General features: G+C 38.3%; 1 protein-coding gene across 1 annotated transcript in view; it reads left to right on the top strand.

Annotated features, from left to right (window-relative positions):
• wdr11 (WD repeat domain 11) overlaps positions 1–17,795 on the top strand; it is a 100,852-nt gene extending 83,057 nt beyond the window's left edge. The window contains exons 23-29 of the mRNA XM_053232560.1: positions 2,610–2,799; positions 6,436–6,531; positions 7,395–7,560; positions 9,016–9,113; positions 12,677–12,822; positions 14,826–14,908; positions 15,616–17,795. Of these exons, the coding sequence (XP_053088535.1) occupies positions 2,610–2,799; positions 6,436–6,531; positions 7,395–7,560; positions 9,016–9,113; positions 12,677–12,822; positions 14,826–14,908; positions 15,616–15,821 (985 nt within the window). The 3' untranslated portion in view covers positions 15,822–17,795. The remainder of the gene's footprint in view (positions 1–2,609; positions 2,800–6,435; positions 6,532–7,394; positions 7,561–9,015; positions 9,114–12,676; positions 12,823–14,825; positions 14,909–15,615) is intronic.
• Positions 17,796–19,103: the final 1,308 nt, after the last annotated feature.

Raw genomic sequence — 19,103 nt, 5'->3', positions numbered from 1 at the left:
AAGCTATTGTGTCACTTCTTCTTCTTCTTCTTCTTCTTCTTCAGATCAGCACCAGATCAGTATTAACCCTGCTCATTTATTAATATTTAATACAGCTGTATGTTCAGACCGCATTTGGGACTCTATATTGACCAATGATCATGAAGGTGTTTATCTTTCCTATGCAACCTACAAAGACCCTGACAACTACACCATAGTAACCATCTGACAGCCACACAACACTCATCTAACAAATAGATTGGGGTCTTAGTTATTGTGGGTTTCCTCCTTTAAGAGAACAGAGGTATCAAACATTTGCTAATTACTTCTTTTCTTTTTGCTTATCTGAGCAATTCCTTTGACCTCCAGTGTATTAAGAATCCTAAATCCTGTAAGAATAGTGTTTTATTTTGTGTGTGATAATTCATGCCAAGGACAGCATTCACAGTATCATAGCAACTGTCTTTTCCAGAAACATATTTGCACAGCAGTTTCTCAGTTATAGAGCTTGTTTCAATAATTTTTTTAATCAAGGCTTAAGGGAAGACATATGTATCTCAAAGCAAAAAAAAAAAAAAAAAAGCAATGTCTTTTGCCTTTTTCAATTTTAGCCTCAATACATTTACTTGGAAGAGTTATAGCTTCAGTAGCTTTAATTTAGCAGGTAGTTGGGTATCATGTTAGCAGATGTGTAAGAGGAATGGGGAATAACAATACCAAGGAGACCCTGTGCCTTCACAGCTGACCCTACTGATCATATGTGTTAGATAAATGCAAGGTTTTAGGTCCACATGTAGGGTTGGATGCGTTCTTTCCAACATATTGCGTCATCTAAAGCCTAACTTGTGTAATAATCTTTAAATAGAAGCTGATAATCTCCCTTGGGTGTTTTTTTTTTTAACCAGCCTTTCTTGTTAAAAAATTTCTCACTTAAAGTATTGCATAAAGCAGTATTTGGGTGGATGTTTTAAGACAGCGTGGATTTCTAACACATCAAAGCTTTAGAAAATTAAAACCACTGTTCAGTAGTCCTGTACATCAAGTAATTATACCTTTGCATAAATCATCATAAAGCCTTCCCTGTAGTTGGTAGATAGATATATGCTAGAAATTTAACAGTTCTGATCATTAAACTTGGGTAAGCTGACAGATTAAATGCACATAGCAAAATTTTAAAAAATGATGATGGGGTGTTTCTTAGCATTTAATGCATCGTACAGTTGAGGCCAAAATTTCCATTCACATAGGCTAAAGATATTCAATCTCAGTTTTTCTCAACTCCACACATTTCATGCTACAATACATTTCTTTTGTCAAGTCAATTAGGACATCTACTTTGTTCACATCAGAGGTCGTTTTAAAACAGTTGAGTAGAGACTTATTTATTTCAGCTTTAATTCACTATATCAGAATTCCAGTGGGTCAGAAGTTTATATACACCAAGTTGACTGTCTCTTTAAACAGTCTGGAAGATTCCAGAAATTGATGTAATGAATTTTAGGAGCTTCGGATTGGCCAGTGACTCTTAAGTTATAATTCTGAGTTAATGGGAGCACACCTGTGGCTGTAAAGGACCTACCTTTTTGCCCTTGATAGCATGGGAAAATCCAAGCAACTCAGCTAAAAATTGTGGACCTCCACGAGTCCAGTTCCTCCTTAAGAGGCATCAGGTACCAAAGTATCTACATCCTCTATTAAGAGAGCCCTACATCGCCATGGCCTGAAAGGCTGTCGTGCAAGGAAGAAGCCCCTACTCTAAGACCAGCCAAAAAAGCCAGACGGAAGTCTGCAGGTGATCACCAGCCTCATGGAGGAGTGTTCTCTAGTCAGATGAAACAAAAATTGAATTATTTGGCAATAATCAGTGCTATATATGGAGGACAACAGGGTGAGACTTTTAATCCGAAGAACACCATCCCAACTGTGAAGCATGGGAGTGGCAGCATCTTATCGTGGGTGTGTTTTGCTGGGAAAGGGACTGGTACACTTCAGAAAATAAGTGGCCTCATGAGGACAACAGAAAGTAAGTTAAAACCTGGTCACGACTGCGTCTTCCAGCAGGACATTGATCATAACCTGTAACAAAATGGCTTAAAGACAACAAAGTGAAAGCATTGGCATGGCCATCACAACGCACTGACCTGAATCCCATAGAAAAATTGTGGCTTAAACTGAAAAAGAGTGCCCGAGCAAGCAGGCTTACAAACCTTACGGCGCAATAACAGTTCTGTCAGGAGGGACGAGCAAAAATTCCAGCAAAGTATTGCGAGATGCTTGTGGAAGGCTACCCCAAGAGTTTGAGTTAAGCAAGTTAAGCAATTAAAAGGCAATGCCACTAAATACTAACAAGGTGTATATAAAGTTCTAACACACTGAAAATCTGATATAGTCAATAAAAGCTGAAATAAATGTCTCTTTAAATGCTTTTTACTTCGAAATGACCTCTTCTGGAAATAAAGGAGATGATGTATGATAACATGAAACGTGTGGAAATTGAGTTCGAAGGTCTTTAGCCTCGGGGTATGTAAACTGTAAACTTCTGGCCTCAACTGTTTTTCTTTGTAAAAAAAAAAACATCAGATTCAATGAGAAGCTCGTCCTTTGAGAAACTCAACCCTGTTCTGTCTCAGGCTGTTTGGTGATGAGTCAGACCTGCAGTTTTGGAATGTGGCGGCGCATTACATCAAGTCTTTTGCCCAGGCACGGCAGCTGAGTGTGCCCACTCCTGATGGGCAGACGCAGCCAGAGTGCTCCCAGAGTACCACTCAGTGCCATCTGGACATCTGCCACGATATTCTATGTGAAAGCTCCTTCTTTCAGGTACAACACAGCACACACTCAAACACACACACACACACACACACAGTAAGAAGACCGTAGAGGAGGATGACTGTGTTTCACTTAAATGATGCGTGTTATATATATAAATATACGTTAGTAGAATAAACTTGAGCAAATTACAATATTGGCAGAAGTAGTTTCCTCCATCAGCGCTTGCTCTGGCCTCTAGAGAGCCTTATCTTAGCTCCTTCTCTGATGTAAATCTTTTTAAACAGGAAATCTTTTTAAATTCTCTACCAACTGCCCATGTAACAATATTAACCCACTATTAATAACCATTAATATTCCACAAGGGCAAGTGGAAGAAAGCGGTATTCTTCATTGAGTTGCATTGTGCAGCTTGTAAACAGTGAATTAATAATTCTTCAAGTGTCTCACGTCCTATTCATTCATCCATGGAAGAAAAAAAAACTGCCAGAGTACTTTAAAATGGACTGTTTTGTTCTTTGTTTGTGCTCTATCCAGAAGTTTAACACCCCCCCCCCCCCCCCCCTTTTTGTCGTCCATGCCATTGTAGCGTATCATTTACAGTATAACTGCTTAACTGACAAACGATTGCACTTCAGCTTGATTCATTTCCCCCCTTAATTACTAAGCACGGGCGTCCCTGTATTGATCGTCTTGTCCTTCTGATGTCTGCATCATCGATCCAGGTCTGATGTAATGGCCTAGAAAACTGCCGTCCTGTCTGGACAATTGGCAAAACATTAGCCGTAGGTGTCATTATTTTTATTATTATTGAAAACAGCTTCTGGAAGCCATTTGTATGGATGTCACCATAAAATCCATATGTGCTCTGCTACTTCATGAACTTTTATATCAGGTGTCTGCTTGATGACTGACCAAGTGTTTGTGACAGTCCCGGTTTTGTCAATGTGGAAATAGAGGTTAGGGCTAATGCATCATTTCTACATAGACCAAATTGGGCAAATCTTGGAAGGTAGGTAAAGAGCGAATATGCTAAAATCTATCATATATCAACAGCATTATCGAAATAATCCATTACGTGAAAGAAAATCGTCTAGAACAATTTAGTTAAATTGGCAAGACTCTTTTAGTTTTGCTAAGAAATTAGTTTTGCTGATCTATGACAGATAAGTAAGGATAAGTTCCTGAGCTAGCCTACCCCTGGGATGTTGCCCAGAAATCTAACAAGGCTTAAAAGTTGTAGCTAACAAAATACAAAACTGTATTATCCTCTTCTAACATCATGCAGCACGTTATGTTTTCACCTTCAGCAAAAAGGCAGTAAGTCATTGGCCAGTGAGCTGTGCACTTCTGTCCTCGCGTGGCACCTTAAAGATATTCATCACGTCAGTCTTTATTTTCTCTCAGTGGGGAGAAAGTGGGCTAACTTATCAGTCTTTAGTAATGTTGTTTGTTGGTGCCAAACTAAAATTTTCAAAATTACAAAAAATTTTATTGTGCCGCTGCCACATGATTGGCTGATTGGATAACTGCATAAATGAGCAGATGTACAGGTGTTCCTAATAAATTGGACAATGTGTGTATATGACAGCCTTGCACTGGAGATTTATTTTATTTTTTTTTAAACAAATACCTGATTCATAATACATTACATTTTCACAGTAACGTTGAATAAACCCAATTGGTAAATATTAGAATATGCCATGATCCTGTTTGTTTATTAGATTTGTATAATGTACATGAGCAAAAAACCAGGAGAGAAATAAAGTTATATGATAATGTATAATCAGACAGTGCATAGAGGATAAAGTTTGAGCGAGTGATGCATTTGCTCATGGACTGAATATGAGCAGTTACCCATGAAATTAATCATAACTTTTCCATTTGTGCCTCCAAGCAAGTCTTCTCAAATGGTGTCGGAAAGAAAATCAAAGGATTCATTATAGAAATGGTCTGATGTGCCGTTGAGTCTGGCAGGTTTATCCTTTCCTCTTTATTTTACACTTTCTTCCTGTAGTGTAGTCTTGGTTACTCCATGAGCAGGACAGTTTTCCACGGGACCGGATTCAAGTCAGTATTTATAACAACGCTAATAGGGTGCTTTTGGGAATTTTAAAATTGAACATGTCCTTCTGTGAACACTTTCATTTTGTCCTTTATTGCTTTCTTTTCCATTCTGTTCATTACTCCTTAATAAGGTGGGCTACTGCTTGTTTGCTTTTTAGCACTTTTTCCCCCATCGGCTGCCAGAAACACAATCAGCAAGAATAGAAATGTACCTCCAGAGATGTGCATCAGCACTCAGGACATGGACGCTAATGACTGATATTTACTCTAAACTAATTCTTTGCAGCAGTGTTTCCTGTTTAGCAAAGCTTAAGCCATGGCAAGTATTAAATGGTGCTGTCGTTTGGATGATTTCTGCTTCTTTACTCAATTTTGCCACTGAATTTTAGCAGCTCATTAGCCATAGCATACTGTATTACTTGCCATATTAAACCACTGAATTGGAATCTCAGGTTTCTGAGATGGGCTTTGTAAAGAGTAGGGGTTTATCGGCTGTCAATATTGAGCTGGAGGTTGAATGTTCAAATCTCAAGACTGCCATTGTTAGGCCCTTGAGCAAAGTAGTTACACATCAATAATGCTAAAGGCTGACCTTGCACGTCTTGAGATATGTGAAAATTCCATTTGCACCCTTGAGGATAACCAAGTTAATAAAATTGAATTTGAATATGTGACTATATTCTCACAGATATTTTATTAGGAACACCTGTTCATCTGCTCATTAAGGCAGTTATACAGATTGGAAAATAAGCCCACGCAATGTATTTCCAATCTACAGCCCTCCATTTTGAACTCGTGTCTGCTGTAGCCTCAGATTCCTGTTCTTTGGCTGACAGGAGTGGAATCCGATGTGATCTTCTGCTATTGTAGCCCATCCACCTCAAGTTTCACCATACTGAGTGATGCTTTTCTGCTCACCACGGTTGTAAAGAGTGATTATTTCAGTTACTCAAATATTCCCTCACTGAATAGATTTGTTTGTTTGTTTGTTTTCAGCTTAAAAATTTTAATATTAGAGACTGTTCTATGTGAAAATCCCCTTCTGGCACCAACAACCATGCCACAGTCATATTCACTGAGATCTTTTTTTTTTCCTCCATTCTGATGTTTGATGTGAACATTACCTGAAGCTCGTGATCAGTAGCTGCGTGATTTTCTGTATTTGCTGATTGGATAATAGCATTATTGAGCCTTTCCTTTTGGAAGTGGCCGCTGAGTGTACGTGTTGGGATTTACAGTCATGAATCATGATCCACTACAGATTTGACGTTTTGACCGTTGAATGCAGTATCTACATTATAGACAAATCCATTACCTCAAATTTGAGTCATAATTGTTCTAGGCCTAAGTCTAAGTCTGTTTAGAGGCTGCTGGTGTGGTAGAGCCCTGCTAATGGAATGGCTTGAAAATATCAGCTTTCTGTTAAAGCACAGAGGAAATAAATAGGGGAAAATATCGTATGCATGATGTATAAAATTGCTGAGAAATATCAGAAATAAGATGATACTGTCTTTTAGGCCATCCTGTGTGCTAAATAGGCTAGTCTCAGATTTGTTCTCAAATCTCTTAGAAATGAAGGGAAATGCCTGTTTATCTCTGTCTGTATTTCTCTCATTACAGAGATTCCAGTTAGAAAGGGTTCACCTGCAGGAGGCGAAGAGGTCCAGCTATGAACACACCAAAAAATGCGCAGACCAACTGCTTCTCCTGGGACAGGTTACATCATACTATATTGCACCATCATATTACTACAGTAGCACTTTTATTTGTCCTTGGGACTATGTAAATATGTATTGCATTATTATCTCTTGAAGTAGTTAGTACCAATGAAACAACTTCTCAGTCACTTAGACGCTTAGCTTTGGTGTAATATTTGAGAAGATCTGTCCAGCAAACAAAGAACTGATCAGTCAGATCAGACAGAGACGAGTTCCGTGCCTTGTATCCTGCTGCCTCATGGATTTTGACAGTTAATATGACATTTATGCGCTTTTGCATGAGCAGGTGAGGAAAAAGAATGAGGTGCTGTACAGCTTTTCATTTGACAGATCTGTTCATCTCCCTATCTCATTCCCTCCCTCATTATCTCTCCAAACACACACACACACACCTTGCAAATGATCTCATTTACAATCCCCCGCAATATGGTGTTGGAAGATGGAAGGACGCATTTTTAATTAGAGTCTTTTACACAAGGCTAAACATAAAATGTGCATTCCTATAAATTTCTATGACAGTATAATTGAGTATTAGGAATCAGAGCATTTTTTAGATGGTTAAAATTTTATAATGTGTTATTGTCTGCGCGGTTTGAGTGGCTGGATTGTGAAATATCAAACAAGATGAATGTCTGCGAAAACACTGTATTACCGTATTTCTTTTATAGAAACTAATATAACAAACTGAACATTCCTTTCTTTCCTGGTTTTGCTATAAACCAAAATTTTTTGTTCCAATAATCATTTGATGAAATTTGCTCAGGTTAAAACCACACTTCTTAAATGCATCTTACTTAATCTGTTAAAGGAAGACTTGCTAAAAACACACACGCACAAATAAACATTGCGTTCACTTGGCAGACGGACCGAGCGGTGCAGCTGCTGCTAGAGACGAGTGCCGAGAACCCGAGCTACTACTGCGACTCGCTTAAAGCCTGCCTTGTGACAACTATTCCCTCCTCTGGACCTTCTCAGAGCACCATTAAACTAGTAGCCACCAATATGATCGCCAGCGGAAAGCTAGCAGGTACACTGCCTCCTCTTCATTGCCTTTGAGGCTTAAGGTTACTTCAGGTAACTCTGTGAAACAGTGTGCGGCAATAGCAGATCATGTTGTTTGCGTAATGTTGTTATTGTGGAAGATTAGATATGAATAGTAGGTGCACTATTATTTTTTTCTCTAGTGGCATTATGTTTTTTGGGTTGTTCATGCATCTGTGCATCTGTACTACTAGGACTAGACTTGCTGGCGGCAGGGATATCGAACAATATATGAAGCTCATGGGACAAAGAAAGAGCACATTCATTATGAGCATTGCTAGGCATTGCATTTATAGCATTCATTCTTTCCTCCTTAGTCACTGCCTGGTCAGGGTCATGATGGTGTAAGTTAGGCTACCAGTTTGTTTATAGCTTGGGTAATTGAATGTTTTAGAATTGCGCCTGCACACGTTTTAATGAATTTAGTGCTGGAATGTATACCTCTGAGTACGAGAGAAAGAAAGAAACCAGTATGGAGAGATAGGTAGACCTGCAACGTGCGGTGAGAGGCAGGACACCATGGCGTAACTCAGCATGTGCTTTATTCGAGCGTAGCAAGTCCATAGCGGGGGTCAAAACACAGGCAGGACACAGGATATAAAAGAAGGTGGACTAATCAAGAACTAACACAGAACAGGTGACCATGATCAGGCAACAAACCAATGAGAGGACAAGGACGGAAACTAGACTAGAACAGTTATCAAAACCAATACAAGCACATGTTGTTCATTGACACGGGACCCACAATGTGAGTATGAAAAAATGCCAGAGCAACTTTCTATAATTTTTTATTAATGTCACAGTGATTAGAAACCATGTACACGAAAGTGGGTGTTACCACAGGAATAAAGGTCATTAGTGTTGCTCTTTAGCACACACCTTATTTACCTCATCAACTAATTACCAAATCATCCATAGGTTGAGTGTGTTGTGTTAGAAATGGGGGAAAAAAACAATATTTTTATGGCTGTGACTCTCCAAAATATGACAATGTTGTATATCTTCGAGCATGTTCAGTTTATTATTATTTCTATCTGCTCTAAAGCAAATCTGCTCTGCAGCAGCAAAGTTGAAAGCCGTTCTTGATATGATATGGGATGTGCTGTATAAGGTATAAGACCGTATATTTCAGTTAGTGTCACTGCTTTCTGAAAAATTCAAAAAAAGACGAATCGCATCACACTCGAGAAATTGAAGCCAGTATTCCTTGACAATCTGTATGCTCGGAAAATAAGCTGCCTATCAAAGTGTGTGTGTGTTTAGCGTCACTCAAGACCTGACATCACCCGGTAAATAATTACAGCAACCCTTAACCCTGCTCACACACACACACACACACACAAATATTTCTGTCAAGGCACTCACAGAGCTGTTGTTGGTAATTGATTATGCCATTATACTATTTTCTATTTCCCCACTCTCTCTTTCTTTCTCTGTGCAGAGGGCGTGCAGTTGCTGTGTTTGATTGACAAGGCAGCAGACGCCTGTCGTTATCTGCAGACGTACGGCGAGTGGAACCGCGCCGCCTGGCTGGCAAAGGTATTCTCTACGGACTATACTAAAAAAAAAAACAAAAAAAAAAATGCTAAGGTGCAAAAAAGAATCAAGCTGAATGGGTCTGTTGATAATTTTATACTGTGGTATAAATAGAACACACATAGCCTGTCAAAATGCATTTGGATCTCCTAACACACACACACACACACACACACAGTGTGCCAGTCATCCAGCCAGCAAACACACATTGCATACCAATGATGTGTTAATTTTGTCATCAATTATGCCTCAGGCTATGACCTGCTGGTACATATCATGCTGCCAAGATGTTGTGAAGTTCCTCTCTGCAAAATTCATGCTGATATAGTTCTCCCTTATTGAGATTTTCTGTGCACAAATTACAAATCACAAATATTTTTCTAACAAATTAAACTTGTAGTACAAGTGCACAGGCATTGTGTAGTGGAGGGTAAATGTTGTACTGGAGGAGACCAATACCAAGCATATGTCCAAAATGATCTCTATACCCATTACCTATGATTTTGTGAACCAGGATCCAGTGACCACTTTATTAGGAACCTTCATGTACAATCATATGGCTGCAACACAATGTATGGTTATTTGTGGCTCAGAAAAACCAGGCAGTTAAAGACTGGAAAAAGACCAGGTGATGTTTATCCAATCTTCAGCTGTCCAGTTTGGGTGAGTCTGTGCCCAGTGTTCTGTGCCCAAGAACCGGTGCCTGTTGTTGGCTGACAGGAACAGTATGCGATGTGGTCTTCTGCTGTTGTAGCCCATCTGCCTCGTGTGACACGTTGCGCATGTTTATCTACATGATTTTATGCTCTGCTGGCTCATGATTGGCTGCTTGGAAAATACAAAATTAAGTATATATAGTTTTACTGTCAATGGTTCCTGACTTTTCCTTGCACTCGGTATAATGCGGTGTTTGATTATAACTGTACATCGTGTCACATAAACACCATCAATAGCATCACATGAGAAGTAATAATAATCATAATCGCCATAATAATCATCATAATAATAATATTTCCATGCCACAGCTAAATGTCTGTTAGGATTGTGTAATAAAACATGTACTACATATAGATGGGTGACAAATTAAAGGAAAAAAACAACATCAGATGTTCTAGAAAGGCGTCAAGACACCATGAGGTGTCAGAAAAGCTTGGCGCAGATTCTACATGGAACAGTACTAGAGGGATTAACGCAATTCTTCAACTGTTTCTCTGAACTTGTGTTTTGTCGGTGTGTTGTGGTGAAGAGCACTGACACATTGCTGCAAAATAAGAAACCATAGTTGTTTAGTTGATATCTAGTGACTCTGAAGGCCGTAGCATGTGATTGACTTCGCTTTCATACTCATCAAACCTTTCCGTGACCTGTGGATGGGGGGCGGGGTCATCCTGTAAGAGACCACTCCCATCAGGACAGAAATGTTTCATCTTAGGATAAAGGTGATCATTCAGGATAACTGCTAATCGTTTTGGAGTGACTCTTCCTTCTTCACAAGGGCACAAGTGACAAGAACTGAAACTGTGCCAGCGAACCCGAGCCACCGATTTGTCACCTGTCTGTATGTCACAACCTCCTCAGCACTGCATCAACAGAGTTAAGGAGAAAGAGAACTACGTTGTACCTTTGGTTGTTTTTTTTTCCTTCTTCAAGCCAGCATGCCACTAAAAGAAGTCAAGGACGATGGATCGGGTCAAGAGCCGATTGTAAATGTTAGCAGTTAGTCAGGTTTGCTGGGTGTTCCAGTGTTTTGATGCAGAGTAGGAGGTCAGGTCATGCTTTCTTTTGCCATTATTTTTTTTTTTTTTTTTTTTGCTGAATAGCCTGAGGATGACATGTTCTTTTATGAGATAAAAAAGCAAGGGCAAAGGATACGAGGCATTTAGTCCTACTGAGAGTTGTGGGCTATAATTTCAGTCGTGCTTTGAGCTTATTGAGCACTGTATCTATTTGGCAGTGTTCTCTTTGTAGATGGTAACCATAGGAAAGGCCTTATGTGTGCTGCATCATTTGCTCTAAGGCATATTTTCTAATGTGAATTACAGTCTGATTCTGACATTTAGATTTATTTTGGGAGAAAAAAGCCCATCTCTGTCCAACTCGAGCAGCAGTGCCATTTAAATATCATAGTGGGACTGATGATTGACATAATCTGGTGTGTACATATGTTATTGCTACACATTGGAGCAGTGTTACAACAAACACTACACAGTAGCAATAGAATTACCTACAAACAGCAATATTTACATCTCAAGGCTCAATATATCAGTACAGTCAATTAGAAACATATGATGAGTACAGATCACTAAGTGCAAGTGGAACACATTGGACTCAAAACTGTAGAAGTGGCATTTCTCCTAAGAACAATCATCCATTTCCTTTTGCGTTCCTAATTAATGCTGTCTTGTATCCACGCAGCATCATGTTCGGTTTTGTGCTTGTGCAGCACGCTTCAGGTTTTATGCTTCTGAAAGCACACTCTTTAAACTAGATCAATTTTAACACATTGACACAGAGACTCCAAAAAAGGTGTTTCACTGCTTTGGAGAGCTTAAGTGGACTGCATTTATTCTGTTTATACATGAATTTGCAGCCCACTGAAAATTGTGACTCTGCTCCTGATAAGTGGTGCTGTCTTTAACAGAGGCTCACATTCTTTTATAAATGGTGGCCCACTTGACAAAGAGCTCGCATGCAGAGCCACAACAGGTCAGAACCAAGCTCAAAATCAGCTCTTCACAAAATGGAGTCTGTGTTTGCATGAATGATTTTTTACGTACGGGAATATAACTCAAAACGCTTAACATAGCTAGTAGGCAGACAGTCGTAAATATTGAACATTGCTCTTTTTTTTAATGTCTTATTTGTTGCATACATTGCAAGCTCATATTATGAGTTATTTAATTTACATAATTTAAATTCACAACACGGGATATGTATATATTGATATATATTGACGCTTTATGTTGTATGTTCACGTACTGGAATATAACTCAAAACGCTTAACATAGCTAGTAGGCAGACAGTCGTAAATATTGAACGTTGCTCTTTTTTAAATGTTTTATTTGTTGCATACAGGAATATAACTCAAAACGCTTAACATAGCTAGTAGGCAGACAGTCGTAAATATTGAACGTTGCTCTTTTTTAAATGTTTTATTTGTTGCGTACAGGAATATAACTCAAAACGCTTAACATAGCTAGTAGGCAGACAGTCGTAAATATTGAACATTGCTCTTTTTTAAATGTTTTATTTGTTGCATACAGGAATATAACTCAAAACGCTTAACATAGCTAGTAGGCAGACAGTCGTAAATATTGAACATTGCTCTTTTTTTTAATGTCTTATTTGTTGCATACATTGCAAGCTCATATTATGAGTTATTTAATTTACATAATTTAAATTCACAACACGGGATATGTATATATTGATATATATTGACGCTTTATGTAGTATGTTGTTTCTTACTATTAAAAAAAAAGAAATAGGCACCACTTGGGTGGTGGAAATTAATCTCGGTGTAGCAATGCTTCCAAGCCCGAGTCCATCTCTCACTCTTTCTTCGTCAGGTGCGTCTGAACCCGACTGAAGCCTCGGATGTGCTGAAGCGCTGGGCTGAGTACCTCTGCTCTCCTCAGGTCAATCAGAAGTCCAAAGCTATCCTGGTGCTCCTCTCACTGGGCTGCTTCCAGAAAGTGGGCGAGATGCTCCACAGGTCTGTAATACATTTACATTTATTCCTTTAGATGCGTTTCAGAATCCAGTCCAAGCCTCTAGATACTGGAGGCCTACGGTTCCACGAGCTAAGCAGAAACAAGTTGCAAGAATGAGAACAAGAGATGAATGAAGTGCAGTCAAACTGACAAAACAGTCAACCAGATCATGTTTGTTTACAAGTCCAGGAAATGGGTGTTGTAATAACCTGCAATAGCGTCATGCCTTTTTAAGTAACAACAGACGACCACGAGAAACCGGAGACAGAGCAGAGAGAGAGTGCTGAGTGTGCTTGCGTATTGACAAGTGCTCTCAGTTCAAAATACCGCTTCTCTCTCTCTCTCTCTCTCTCTCTCTCTCTTCCTTTCTGGTTTGTTCTTTCTATAAATGTTCTAGTCATTTCTTCTTCCTTATCCCCACGGGTTACTGGAGGGTTAATGTTGTGGGTTCAGTTCTCTTTTTTTGCCATGCATATAAAGGAGAATATGTTTACTTTTTTACATTTATTTAGCTCATGCTTTTATCCAAAGTGACTTTTTACAATCGAGACAGGATACAACTGAGCAGTTGAGGGTTAAAGATCTTGCTCTAAGACCCAACAGTGGCAGATTGGAGGTGCTGGCACTAACAAGTTACAGTTGGGGTCATAAATTTACACACGCCTTGCAGAATCTGCAAAATGTTAATAATTTTTTTTTAAAAGAGGGATCGTAAAAATTGTATTTTGTTTTTTAATTTAGTACTGCCCTGAATCAGCTATTTCACATAACAGATGTTTACATATAGTCCACAAGACACAATAATAACTGAATTTACACAAATGAACCAGTTTACAAGTTTACATTCGCTTGATTCTTAATCCTGTGTGTGTTTCCTCAATGATCAACGACTGTTTTTATGTTTTGTGATAGTTACTCATGAGTCCCTTGTTTGTCCTGAGGAGTTAAACTGCCCACTGTTCTTCAGAAAAATCCTCCAGGTCCTGCACATTCTATGCTTTTCCAGCATCTTCTGCATATTTGACCCCTTTCCAACAGCAGCTACATGATGCTGAGATCCATCTTTTCACACTGAGGACAACTGAGGGACTCGTACACAACTGTTACAAAAGGTGCAAACATTCACTGATGCTCAATAAGGCAACACGATACATTAAGATCCAGGGGGATGTAAACTTTTGAACAGGATGATCGGGGTAAATTGTTATTATTTTGTTTAAAGATCTAATTTTTTTCATTTAGTACCGCTCTTCAGAAGCTACAAGATATTTACATGTTTCCCAGAAGACAAAATAATTAAAAAAAATATGCTGGAAAAGCGAAGAATGTGCAGGAGCTGGAGGATTGTTCTGAAGAACAGTGCGCAGTTTAGCTGCTCAGGACAAACAAGGAACTCATGAACAACTATCACAAACCATAAAAACAGTCGCTGATCATCCAGGAAACAACACACAGGATTAAAAATCAAGCCAATGTAAACTGGTTCTTTTGTGTAAATTCAGTTATTATTGTGTCTTGTGGACTATATGTAAACATCTGTTATGTGAAATAGCTGATTCAGGGCAGTATTAAATAAAAACAAAATGCATTTTTTATGATCCCTCTTTTTTTTTTTTTTTCAGATTCTGCAAGGCGTATATAAACTTATGACTCCAACTGTAGTAGCCCAGAGCCACTATGTTCTCAGTGCCCCAGTAAAATAATCCTGTTTGGTTATTTGGTACAATTACTGGTAAATATTAAAGCACATGATGTGCATTTTAGTGTTGAAAATGTTGAGAAATGTAACAATCGCCTTCCTCATCCAAGAGTACAAAATGTATTATATACCACAGCTGGATTTTTCTTTTCTTTTTTCTTTTTGGACAAAAAACATCCAGTTTAACCCAAATATGCTCTAATAGTTTTGAATAATTTAGGGAAGTTAATGAGGTTGTCAGTTTTATTTAAAAAGCCTTGGAAAGCTAACCGATATCTGTCTTTCTTCCGCATGTTCCTCTGTCAGTATGAGGTACTTTGACCGGGCGGCGCTCTTCATTGAAGCCTGTCTGAAATACGGAGTGATGGAGGCCAACGACACCACTAATATCCTTCCGAGGGCTTGCGCTGCTTCTTTACAAAGACCGCTGATTTGTAGATGAGTACTGGATGTAGTACAATGATAACAGTTCCAGCTACAGATTATAATTCTGAAACCCACAAGAAGCCTCCGCGGGTTTATCCAGAACCCAGAACCCGCTTTTTTTCATTATACGTCTGTCCGTGATTACAGTCCAGCCTATTGTACGCAAGTGAAAATGCGCAAAAGCAATTCCTGTTTGCTTCATGCTGCCTTTTCTCTCAAACACAGGACAAAAACGTCAGCGTTATTCAATTCGCAATAACATTGTGAATTGCAGCTTAGAAAAGAATGCATTATAAAATCATTTCAAAAGCCTAATGTTCAGCACCTCATTATTTACAAAGCCAAAGAACACTTGCATGTGTAATGTTTCAGTAGAATTGACAGGGCAGTTTGCCTGTTTGGGGAGTGTTAGTTAAATTGCTCCCTGCAGTGGTTTTTGTCATGAATGCTGTCAGCAAAAGAAAAAAAAAATTCATTTTCACAAATCCCTAAGCATAATCGCTCATGCTTTTTACTTCAATTCAGTTTCCAGATACACTACGATACAGTAAAGCATTTCAACCTAATCATTCTTCCCTCCTACTACCTCCAAATATTTACACACACCACACATCATTTTCCCCCCAAACTGTTTTTCAAATGTTTCCTTAACGCTTTGGCCATTTACATAAGCTAATAGGAGCAGCGTTCTCCGCCTACGCCGGGCTGCTTCGCTCAGTGGGACTGAGAGAGGGAGCAGCGCTGTGGGCCTCGAAGGCTGGAGGAGCAGGAGAGGAGCTCCTGGAGGAGTTGTTCCAGAACGAAGGATCCGGATCAGAGCTCACACCTGGGGAGGAGGAGAAGAAGAGCAGCCTGGGCGTCACTGAATCACTCTAGAGGAGGAGAGAGAAAAAGAACAGGATTGCAGGTTTAGTGGGGAACTTGAATAAATGTGTTTATTTTCTATTCGTTGGTGCGAGCTGCTTTGAGAAGAAAAAAAAAAAATCATAGAAAGATATTGCATAAGGTGTGATTGTGTAAATTGTGTGTGTGTGTTTGTGTGTGTGTGAGAACGCTATCGTACACACGTATAATAAAAGCATGCACTGCGTCATACTCTGGGTTTGTTTACCCTCTTTGCCCACTACCTTGTTTCTTCCTCTCTCACACACACACACACACACGTATACTGAGACAGTGTAAACATTTGAGACATTTAAAAAAAAAAAAAAAAAAAAAAAAAAAAAAAGGCTTCATCATAAACAGTAACCAAATGCAATGTGCTGTTTCAGACATTCCAAATACGTCTTTTTTTTCTTTTTTTTTTGCACTTTTTATTTTGACCAAACAATTCACGTGAAGTGGAACTCTGGGTTATAAATGAAGTATTCATTATGTATGAAATAAAACATGAGTGGAGTGTTTTTATTCCTCTTATACCACAGTGATTTGCCAACGATCGCGATTTCTACTTCAAACAACACGTCAAACTTTTTACCCGTTTATAGGTACATTTAATGTCATGGAACATCCGCGACACAACAAGTTAGTTCCTGTTATCACTTACTTTATAGCAGGTATATAACAGTCACTCCCTCGGCAGCCCTTTTTTTCTCTCTGGAAGTTAATAAGGCAAGAAAACACGGCTGAAAACGTGCAAAGCACTCACGACCGAGGCTCCTTCCCTAAATTGATAAATAAACACTCAACAAAAATCTACTCCATTGCAACGATTATACATTTTTTCATATCTTTGTTAAATAACAGCCGGTTTTCTTAATTCATTTATGTGGACTATGTGGAGCGTGCGCCGTACAAATCCCTGTGAATGAGCTGTTACTATAGAAACGATATTATAACATATTAGAATGAGGGCATTGATATAAATCTATCGTTTGTATGTATCATTACAGCCTGAACTACTGCCAGAGCCGTGTTATTATAGGAAATTAATCAACACCTTCCTGTTTCGGGAATTCAACCACGCTGTGGTATATAAGATGATATCGAAGTGAGAGAATGAAGTGTAGAAAGAATATTTAAGAATATGTCTGAGGAATAAACATTCTTTTTTTTTTTAATTTTCATATGTAAGGAGAGATGTATGGATTAAATGTATGGATTACATAAAGAAAGATTTAACTAACCTTTTAGAATCAGCTCCAGAATGAGGTACTGTATATACAAAGAGAGTGACTAGCTATTAAAAAAATGAATAAATAAAACGGACAGAAGATTTGAAAAGTTAGGAAACTGTAAATCTTGCCAGTAAAAGGCCCAGTATTTAATCCAGCATGAACATAGCTACATTGTGTTTTGGGTTTTTTTTTTTTCTTCTTTAAATCAGAGCATAGTTATGTTTTGGGCAACATTAGTGCTGTAGTTTTATCTGTGTGTGTGGTGTGATGTGTGTGTTTCTGCAATCAGAGAGAAATGTACAGTAGTGTAATTTCTCAGCCCTATGTGTGAAACTCAAACCATGCCATTTTCTTTTTTTTTTTTCATTATTATTATTATTATTATTCATGCCAGGTAAAATGTTTTGACAGATTGTTCATGAGTAGGATGACGGTTTCAATGAACTTTCGACATTGTTCTGTGAATAAACATATCCCTGTGCTGTTCTTCACCCAGTTCTTTGTAGGAAACTTCTGTGGTCCAGAAACATTGTTGTTCATTCCTGGCTTCCTTTTTAAGCAAGTATTGACTCTGAATATCGTAATGATTGATGTGGAATAATTCTGAAATTGTCTACATGGTGATGTTTCCTAGTAAACAGCGGCACAGTGAATTAGTGCATGCATTTGCTTCGTGATTATCAGATGAATAAATATGTATATAGGAAAAGCAATAAACGTCCATGGAATGTTAGTGTGTCAGATTTATTTTCCTGCTGTGCAAGCTGGAGCTGCAGCGGACAAGTGTGTACGTCTGTATCAGTGTGTGTATAAGATCACGTATAGTCACTTTTTTAAAATCCTGTACACGTGATATTGTTATATTTTACTCATAGTTACACAGTTACTATTTGCCCTGCTTCTCTAAGCCAATTATTCTCAATAATATATGTACGTTTTATGGACAAGAAACACTGCAGAATCCCCAAGAGTCACTTGCCTCTTCATTAAAAGACACCTGCTTTCACAGCCATGTCCTTAAAAATATTATGTTAGTAATATATCAAGCAGAATTATTAATATATTTTACAAATCTAAATCACAACACTATAGAGAAACACTCAAGGAATTTGCTACACATTACTATATAACCACATAACAAAACAAAACACAAAAATAACTAGGCCAAGAATGCAAAAACATTTGCCCACTGTTAAATTTCTTTCCTACTTTAAAATATTAGGTTTAATTACAATTCTTGCGTACTAAAATGTCCTCGAATACCAGTTTAAAATGTCTGCATAATCTAGGCTACATATATATAACTAGAAAAGTATAAAATAAAGCACTAATGCACGAAAGGGTGTATGTTTTAGTGATTTTCAACACAAGTAAGGTGCCTAAAAAAAAAAAATCACTGTTTGTTAACAGTGATCTTTGGTTGCTAAGCAACATAACAGACAAAGATTAAGGTATTATATGGATAGAATACCGGCTTTAGTGTAACAGTTTTATTTGTTTAAAACCTGACGCATTAATACAGATTTCTTTTTTAATTATTGTCACAGGTGTACTGATATTGAGGATTTTTCAAGGGGTTCGAACGCAGCTCAGCCAATCAGATTTTAGAACCGAAACTCTCCATTTTATAATGTTCTATTAACAAGCTGAATGACTACAAGGCTCCAACTTCACATTTTAATTTTGGTGTAATTCAACTCAATCTTACAGCATTCGGCTTCTATGAAACACACTACATCCAAGACATGGCATTGTCTAATCATCTACACCAAAACCAATGGCATAAAAACTCTAAAAGTCAGTTATAATCAGTGACACTGTAAGTGTGCAGAAGCTGCTATGACCACTAGAGGTCAGTGGCGTAAAACTGTCTTGAGTGGCGAAACATAATGAGCACTTCTAGACAGGGGTACTGCACGGTGCATAAGTAGCTCTGTAGCATGGATAAAAATGCTGAGCACGCTGAGTTAACCTCGATTGTGGATCAGAGGTAAAGATCTAAGTGACATTGAAAGAGGGTTCATTATTAGGTCATGGATAG

This window comes from Pangasianodon hypophthalmus, chromosome 3 (genome assembly GCF_027358585.1).
Source record: "Pangasianodon hypophthalmus isolate fPanHyp1 chromosome 3, fPanHyp1.pri, whole genome shotgun sequence".
Lineage (NCBI taxonomy): Eukaryota > Metazoa > Chordata > Actinopteri > Siluriformes > Pangasiidae > Pangasianodon > Pangasianodon hypophthalmus.
The sequence above is the reverse complement of the archived record's forward strand: the minus strand, read 5'-3'. Positions and strand labels throughout refer to the sequence as shown.